At 42.6% G+C, this 9,497-nt stretch overlaps 1 protein-coding gene across 1 annotated transcript in view; it reads right to left on the reverse strand.

Annotated features, from left to right (window-relative positions):
• SUSD1 (sushi domain containing 1) overlaps window positions 1–9,497 on the reverse strand; it is a 79,448-nt gene that overhangs the window by 28,209 nt on the left and 41,742 nt on the right. Inside the window, exons 10-11 of the mRNA XM_015415576.1 lie at window positions 8,394–8,580; window positions 1,813–1,907 (exon numbers count right to left, since the gene is read on the reverse strand). Of these exons, the coding sequence (XP_015271062.1) occupies window positions 1,813–1,907; window positions 8,394–8,580 (282 nt within the window). The remainder of the gene's footprint in view (window positions 1–1,812; window positions 1,908–8,393; window positions 8,581–9,497) is intronic.

A 9,497-nucleotide genomic window follows, 5' to 3' on the forward strand; every position in this document is an offset into this window, starting at 1 on the left:
CTACAGGAGGGGGAATACTGATTCCAATGTTCTTCCATATAAACATTTCCGGCAAACAAAAAAGTAGCACATTCAGGGATAAGGTTCTAGTTCTGACGACTGTGTGCTGTGTTCATTTTGTAGGATGCCTGCTACAGAGGACCATTCAAAAATGTGATCTTCCCTCCCTCCCCCAGGGTATAAAATGGTATAGTCCATTCTATCATTTCAGGACTCTAGTACAGGGGTTCTCAACCTGTGGTCTGGTTCAGTAGCCAGAGGGTTTGGCTTCTGAAGGAAGAGACTTTGGGAGTCAGTGATTTCTGTCAGGCAATAGTCACAAAAGTACTTCTACAGGGAGAAGAGAGACTCCATTGTCTTAAACACATTAGAAATACTCTGAAGGAAAATTTAGATTCTCAGTCAAGAGAGCTACAGAACAGCTTTATATAGACAATGGATACTAGAGAAAGATTTGGCAGAAGGTTTGGGTAGTCAGAGAGAACTCCCATACAAGCCAAATACTAAAAGGCAATATTGCTTCTTAGAGACAAGGAGAATAACTTCCTGCCAGTGAAAGGGGCTGGGAAGAGAACCCCATTCTCTGATAGGGGAGAAGTTTTAGACACCTCAGGATTTAGTGAAAAGCTGTAATATCTAAAGGGAAAACCTAGATCTCTGAAGGGAGAAACCTAGAAGCACTAACACAAAGCTATCCTCTAAGAAACTGTATTCAAGATTCTGTGTAACAGCTGAAATGTATGCTAAGCAAAGCACCACTCGTTGAAAAGATCTCAAAACTCTGAAAATAAACCACAACAACACTCTTTTGTATGTTCTAAGAATTCAAATTGGTATATATTAGAAAGTTTGTCCTCAACAACCACTATACCTGGAGTCCACATTTTTATCTATTCCCTGCCTGTTTATTAAAATCTTTATTCTGTTTTGAACGTTAATTTTGCCTCACACGCCATTTCATGAGGGTATTTTAAAACAAGATAGCTCCTCTACACCCTCTAGTTCCTGTGCTGGTTCATAAGCCTAAACTAATATCTGTGACAGGGTAGGACAGCTAAAAGCTTATAAAATAAAGAAGAAATACACGCTACTGAAGGGTGGCTGAGTCACTGAGAGGAACTAAAACATTTTTGGTGGGAAACTCTATCTGAGAGTGGGGAAGTGTCAGGGATTAGTTATAACTGCCTTATCAGATTCTATTGAGTATTTTTGTCTGCTCTAATTAGCATGTTTCTAAACCAATTAATTCAGTTGCCTACATAAGCAGACATTGTTGCTGCCATTGTGTACACATATGGGATTGGATCCAACCAGCTTTTCCACTGGGGGAAAGGGAATCTCCTTTGACCACACAAAATGGCTGAATTGGGGACTGTGGGAGCTGCATGGACATAAGCCAAGTTGGACAGGGGCTGTAATAAGGAGAATCGGGAAAGCCAAAGTCAAAAAGCTGACAAGCTCCAATCTGTTTTTTTCTCCCATTATCTCATCTGGTCAACAGGTTTTTGAGACATTATCCGAGAGGCAAAAATGGGATGAACATACACATCACAGGCAACAATCTCTCTCTCCTATCACCTTCAACAGTGGATTTCAAAAAATAGGCTGATTCCACTGGCAGGGCTCTTTTTGCAGCAGGTACTCATTTGCATATTAAGCGACACACCCCTAATGTAGCCAATCCTGTAAGAAGAGCTCTGGAAGCTCTTGGAGGATTGGCTACGTTAGGGGGTGTGGCCTAATATGCAAAGGAGTTCCTGCTACAAAAAGAGCCCTGCGTTCTGTGCATTCCAGAAGGGCACTTTCACTTACCACATAGATTTGCTCATATGGTGTTCTTGATTTCCTCTGCCATTTAATACAGTTAACATTAAATATGGAGATGTTGCCAAATACAACTTCTTTTTCTGAAAGAAAACAGCGGAAAAAAGACACTGGAACAAAATAATCACAGACTGTGTATCGACACCATTTAATGAGGGAATGCTGTTGTCTGAAATGGATTATACAACACTAATAAAGTATAAAGTAGCCGTTGGCAGCCAAATAACTTGCTGGTTAGTTCAAATCAATATGTGAAATTCAGCCCCATTGCCCAGAGTTTCTTGGCTGTCTTCAGGCTGCTAGCTCTCAACACTGGAGAAGCCACAATTGGCAGATCAATCTAGTCTTGGGACTATGATTATGACTTTTCCTGTTCACTTCCTTCCTGCCAAAGTACACATTCCCCAACCCCTTTCATGTCTTTTACCATGCATGATTTCGCCAGGGGCTTCCTTTTAGAGCCACAGTCTAAGGATGTAGAAATCAGGGATAGGAAATGGGAAAATTCAGAAACAAAAGAGTTTTGTTTTGTTTTTCTAAGGGCTCCCCCCCCCCGAGTTTTTTACAGTGGAAGTTATAGCAACCATGACAGTAACTCCTGAGTTTCTTTTCTTTTTCCTCCCTGAAAACGTTTTCTGCACTGTGTAGTACAAAGATTATTATGTGACAATCCAGAGCAGTGATCTTCAAGCTCACAGGTCAGGACCATCACGGGGGTCATAGAGTCCCATATGCAGAGTCACAAGCCTGTGGCTTCTTTCTTGTTTTTTGGAAGAACCTGCTGCTGAGCACACGTTCAGAGCAAGGGTGCCATGCCTCCTGCCTCTCCTTGCATGTACACTGAGCAGAACAGCAGGTGATGTCAGTCAGTGGGGGAGAGGATTCTTTTAGCATCAACAGGTTCAGAGACTGCCCGTTTCTCTTCCTGTCATGTGACTCTGGTATCACGTGCTGGCAGCTCAGTGAGACCCAGCTGCCACCTGGGGTCCCAGGTCTGGAAATGTTGTAGATCATTGATCTAGAGCAGTAGATAATGATAATTCTTGTTTACATCATGGGCATATACAACATATTTTCAAGAATTTCTATTATGGGGCTAATTTTTTTTTACAGTATGACAAGCTATGTATATGTTGACAATACACCGTTAAACAGCTTCATGTTTTCAGTGATGTTAAACTGAACTCAATACTTAATAACAACAAAGTTTAATACTATCTTTAATACTATGAAGACTCTTTCTGAGTCCAAGGAATAAACCTTAGGTTGGATCCAGTGGTCTGTGGATGCAAGGACTGCAGATCTTCCCAATGTGATCCCCTCACCCCCACCAGCAGCCCTTTCAGATCCTGTGAAAGTAGATTCCTGGGGTCACATAGCACAAGGTGACTAATGGCCATAGGGCTATAAGGAAAAACAACAGGGCAAATCTGCAATCTCACTCAAACTGACAATTTTGCCTTCCCTCATGGTAACTGGACTGCAAACTGTTTAGTTCCCTGACCAGCAGAACTAAGTCACTGCACTACCTCAGGCTATCAGTGTTGGAGGCTTCACTGCCATAACTATGATAATGATCAGAGACCCTGCTCTATGTACCCTGCCTTCTAAAATTAGGTGAGTAAATGCCAGAAGGCAAGGATTTCTCTGCTATGGCAACCTTTACCACAGAAACTTGCCTGGTGCCAAGCTTACTGAGTTTTAGGTAACAAACCTCGTCGTCTTTTAATGTAAGTTATGTCTAAACAGTATGATTTTATAGTGATAGTTTTATTGGGATTTTAATGTATATTTATTATGTTGTTAGCTGCCCTGAGCTGCCATATGGCAGGGCGGGCGGGATATAAGTGTAAATAATAAATAAATAAATGTTCATCCAGGCTTTTACTGATTTTGTAGTTGTTGCTTTTGATTTCTCCTCCCTTACGCAAGAGTCTCACAGCGGGTCAGTTCTTGATGGCTTTAATGCTGCTCTCAGGTAGGTAGCTTTTGGATTGTTAGGCTTTACATTTTTTTGTGTGTTTTATTTATTGCTGTTTTTCATTTACTCTTTTTAATATTAGAAGTTGCAGTAAGTAATACTGAGGAGGCAGGAAGCCGACTCATTCAACTAAATCAATGCTAGATTAAAAAAATATATCTTAAAACGGTGTAGTTTTAACTTGAGAACAACTCACCCCTGCAGTGTGTACTGTCTATAAACAGAGACTGTAGGTTTTGGCTCTAATATAAGAAAGACATTTACACAGCCTCAGAATACTGATTGTTTTCTCAAGGTCATGTCATGTGTTACCATTTTTAGTCATGGGGAATGTTTTAGATACTGATCAGAAAGTCATTCCTGTGGGAAACTGTATACAGTAAACCCACACTAAGGAAGTCAACTGATTAACAGGCACTCCTCCTGCATGGGGAACTCAGGAAATTGTAGTTTTGTGAGGGAAGGGTTAGCAATATCGAAGAAAAATTTCTCTACCTCCCCAGAATATAATTCCCAGGATTCTCTGAGAAAAGCCACAACAGTAAAAAGGGACACTAAAACTGACATAAGTAATGTGGTAGATAGTACAATAACTGTCATAAGAAAAACACAGACAAATTGCTACAAAATTCTTGGAACACTCATGCCCTCTTCATAAATAGCCATTATGTAAGTAGAACAGAAACAAATGCAGAAAAAGCAGCTGTATACATACCTTTAGCAGCATGGCTGCCACTGCCTCCAAGTTTGCTCACATACCTGTCCACAATGGCATAAAGAGTCCCACACATTTTATTTATTTTATTACATTTTTATCCCAACCTTCACTGAAAGTTATCCCAACCTTCCCAACCACTGGGTAGCATATGTGGTTCTCCTCTAATTTATCATGACAACCCTGTGATGCAGACTAGACTGACAGAGAGTGACTGGCTCAAGATCACCCACTGAGGCTCATCATGGCCACGTGAAGATTTGAAGCTGGGTCTCTCCAGGACTAATACATGAATACACTACACTACACTACACTACACTACACTACACTACACTACACTAATGCAAACGATAGATTTGCCAAATGGCCCTTGTGTGATATATAAACATGGCATCAGAACCAGGGCCCATTCTAGAACCAGGGCCCATTCTAGGTTTTGGGGATCTCCAGGCAGTAAGTGTCCAGGGGCCCCTCCTCTCTCTGCCTACCACAAACCCAACTCTCACACCTCCCTTCCTCCTGCTTGCCTCCCCATCTCCCTCACTGTCTACAGCTAGGAATACTGGAGACAGGGTAATTGCAAGCAAGCAGAAAGGTCAAGGGTGCACAGGCTGCTTAGTTAAATTCTGCTTTCCCTTCTGCAACACAGGACTGGATGAAAATACAGATTTATTCTTCTATCTGAGGCCCTGAGGCTAAAGATGGCTCCCAGTTCCTTATTTGTGGATCCAACCAAAAATATAGATGGTACTTTAAAAGCTCTGCACCCTCAAAAAGCTTTGGACATCACACATCCTCAGACTGAAGGGGCTCTGCCCTGAAAAGGAACCATGAAGTGCCCTGGTTCAAAGCCTGGTTTGAGTGCTAACTGCTCCAAAATGGGGTGCTCCCCCAGGAGAAATGAAGATTAAAATACTGGGGGTCAACTACACCCAACAAGCTTGGGCCACCATGTATCACATACTGCCAGACTTTGGGGGCTATACCCGGCAAGGAGACATAGACCATTCCCTGGCCCAAAGGCAGAGTCTGGTACCAAGAGCATCCAAGTCATGCACACCAAAAAAACCTCACTGAACATGCTCAGAATGAGGAAACTGGGGCAGATCATCCCTTCTGCACCACCAAAAAAGGCTTTGGGCCATCCTAAATAATGTATTCACAGACCCCGGGCACCATTAAGGATACAGAAGGTTTCCTGGACAAAGACCTGGTTCTGGGAATGCCATCTGAATCAGGCCACCCAAAACCATATGCCCCCAGTTACTGGGGCTATGCCCTGAAAATGGACCCATCGAATTCTGATTCTGGCACCAAGATCATAAAAGTAGTTTTATTTTATTTATAACGTGCTGGAGCTCTCACCAGAATCACATATTACTATCCTCAGACCCCCCCTCCAAAATAATATCAGAAAAGGCTAAACCAGATTGTGAAGGAATTACATACACATGTACAAGAACAAATCTGTATAGACACAGCCCAAGAACCTTGAGAAGGCACCTTCTGTCTCCTACCCAAAATATACAAACTGGATAACCCCAGAGAGCCCACTCATTATCTCAAGCACTGGTACAATCATAGTTGGGGTATTTGATTATATATACAGTAAGTACATGGTTCCTCATTCAGCAAATGTTATCAATGCAAATCAATGGGATCTTTTAAGACATCACAGTTTGAAGCTGGGGACTTTCAGCTGGGGAATATGTATGTTCCCTTTCAGGGCACAGCTCCCAGAGAGTTTGGGGGGGGGTAATGATTTGGGTGGCGCACAAGGCTTTATTTCAGCCACAGAAAGGATACAGCTGCCCCAGTTCTTTGTTTGCCCAATATTATCAATAGAATGGGATGTCTTGGGAGGTCCTTGTTCTAGAACCAGGCTTTCAGCTGGGGAATAATCTGTCCACACAGGGTAATGTCTCTAGCACCCGGTGTATGTGTGTGTGTGGGCGGTATGGTTTAGGGTTATACAGTTTGTTTGGTGGTCTGAAAATCTGGGTCCTAATTTTTCCCAGTGTGCAAACACTGTAATTAATAAATGGTATTAAGCACAATACACAAATCAACAAATAAAACCACATAAAAGCAACACAACTTCAAGCCAAGAAAAATACATGGTATAAAAATACATAATACATGGGCAGCAGAATAAGGTATTGGCAGAATACAGAATACAAAAACGGTGCACAACCTGATTAAAGAGTAGATAAAGGTTTATTAAGGAATTAACATACTTGATAGGAAAGAGGAGAGACAGAGATAGGTTCCTAACTACATCTCTAGCTGAGAGAGAGGGTAAGACTGAGTATGGCAGTTCTGAGGACACAGGGGGAATTGCCCTAAGAGTATTTTTTTTTAATTTATTTTAATTTATTATTGCATTTCTACCCCACCCTCCCCACAAGCGGGCTCAGGGTGGCTTACAACAGGGCAATCTGGAGACAGACAAGGAATGACATTCAACAGTAGAGAAGGTGCTGACCTCGCTATACTATGTAATTGTCTTCTTGCTGCCCCCTGCAGGGTCTTCTTCTCTTTTTTGTACACCAGACACTGCCTTTTCCAACATAAGGAAACAGCTTCTAGTGGGTTTCAGGCAAAACAACTAAAAACATGGAACATGACACAACTAAAAAAAACACTAGAGGAAACATAAATGAAAAACGTAACATATGGACAGTAAAAGAGCCATCTAAATAAAACCTAAGTGAAAAACATAACATGGACAGTAGAAAGAAATCAAACAGACAAAAAGCAGAGGATTACATAGCAATGATACACACAATAGCCTAATCTCCCAATGACCTTCAGCCTATCTAGTTGAAAGCTTAAAGGCCTAACTATCTGTGACCCGTGACACGAGTCGAATCAAGGATCCCCCAACTCACAGTAACAGTACATTAGGGCACTCTTTTGAAAACTCCTTTGTTCAGTGTGGCTCAGAGAACTACGGAGGAGGAGGGGGAGGGCTTCTGACTTCACTCCCACACTATTTTCCCTAGCAGAAATGGCCACCAGGGGTGGGCTCTTTATCCCTTCCTCAGGCACCATGTGACATGAGGTCATGTGACTGAGGACACATGGCATCGCAGGAAGAAGTGAACATGGCCCCCCTGCAGCTGTTTCTGCTAGGGAAACAGTGCAGGAGCTGAAACTAGATGCCCCCTCCCCACTCACAGTACTCTGAGCTGTACCAAGCAACGGAGTGGTTTCTAAAGTAAGTCCCCTGATATATGTGTGACTGTGAGTTGGGTAGGGGGACATCCCACCCAACTCATGTCATATGACATGTATCGCTGGCCCCCATTTGTAGGAGAAGTGAGAAACTTTTCCTCTTTATTCAATTATCAAAAATTATTATTCAATTATTTTCTTTTTGAGGATCAATAAGACAGGAATTTTCCAAGAAAACATCCTTCCTTTCCATCATATTCTCATCCGAGGAATCTTCTTAATTGTCCATCCCATCTTTACTAGCACATAAAGGTGTGTGCAAGGCCTTTTGGATCATCACGCAAGCAACTGTGCTGCCATTTATTATACTTACAAGCAAGGGAGACCACAAGGATCACAGATGACAGGGTATCATCTCCCCCCTCACCCTTTCCTCTTTCTCTTCCCTGAAAGCCCATGCAATCTGTCCCCTCTTCCTGTTTCCTTTTCTCCTTCTAACCCAGCGGCCAACCCAAATTTATTTGCCCCCCTGTCTTTGGGTTTCCTTCCTTTCCTCCCCCTGGCAACCTCTCCCTGGGAAAACTCTGTGAAGTTCCTGCTACTGGATTCTGTGTTCGCAGAACAAGAAATATTCCATTTAGATTACCTAAATCACTAGTCATTGATGTGGACACTTTCCTTAAGTACAGAACCTACCAGGTACTGGATTTATTAATGAGAACCGTGAAACCAAATTGCTGGATTCTGCTTCGATTTTTATACTGTAGTTTGTGTTTGGATGAAATGGCAAGCATATCTTTACAGCCTCCTCAGCTGTGGTTAGGTTAATCTTCAATTCATTGGCAGTTTTCTTAAATTCATTCCCTAGCACCCTCATAGTAACCTGTAAAGAAAATTAAAGGAAGTCAAGTCGCAGCACTTAAGAGTTCATGGCATATCTACAATACCGACTAAACAGTCTATTTCCTTTTCCTGAGGAAATTTTGGGGACTAGTTTTGCAAGAACTAACAAAGAAGTCACAGCAACTTCAACAAACTACAACTCTCAGAATTCTTAGAGGGAACACTTATGGTTAAACCCACACAGATCTGTGGTTGGATACACTCTAAGAATAATTTGAGGTGGCAATATATCAGCCCAAGTCTAAATCTGTATTAGAGATGCCTTGAAATGGTCTCCTGAGAACTACCCCAGGCTAATTAGAAAGCAGAAGCCTATCTTCTGTACACACAAAATAAACAAAGACCTCTGTATTTACTGTAAAGGTTCCTAACTTGGCCCTGTTCTGTGCCATTTTTAAGAAACTTTGGGCATTCAAGTGGCTTTAGATTCGCTTCCGGTACGGCGCGTCGATCGGGCGGACGCTCGGCTTGCTCCGAGCTGCCCGAGCCTCTCTTGCCTTCTTTCGTGCCTCCCGTTTGGCGGGAGAGCATGACCAGCCCTCCCGGAGAGAGGGCTGGAGCAGGGGGTGTTTTTCTGGCCCCCTCCGTGTTTTGGCAAAGCGGGGTGGTGACCAGAACTGCCCCGAAGCAGAGACGAGGGATGGAAGGAACATGGCTGCCATGCTCCTATTAGACGCCGCCATCCGTCCTTTTAATTATAAGAAGAAATAAAACAAGCGCAGCAACAGAGGAAAAGATGAAAATAATGTGTGAGTAAGATTGTTTTGGATGTTAAAAAGGGAAAGCCCCAGAACGAAAGGTCCAGACTAGTGAGTTACAGTGGCCATGAGAATTGTGGGACTTAATTGTGAACTTGAAATTGACACGGGGGAAGAGAAGGACTTTTTGTTGGCGTCT

Source organism: Gekko japonicus, unplaced genomic scaffold (genome assembly GCF_001447785.1).
Source record: "Gekko japonicus isolate JY-2015 unplaced genomic scaffold, Gekko_japonicus_V1.1 scaffold2113, whole genome shotgun sequence".
NCBI classification, from domain to species: domain Eukaryota; kingdom Metazoa; phylum Chordata; class Lepidosauria; order Squamata; family Gekkonidae; genus Gekko; species Gekko japonicus.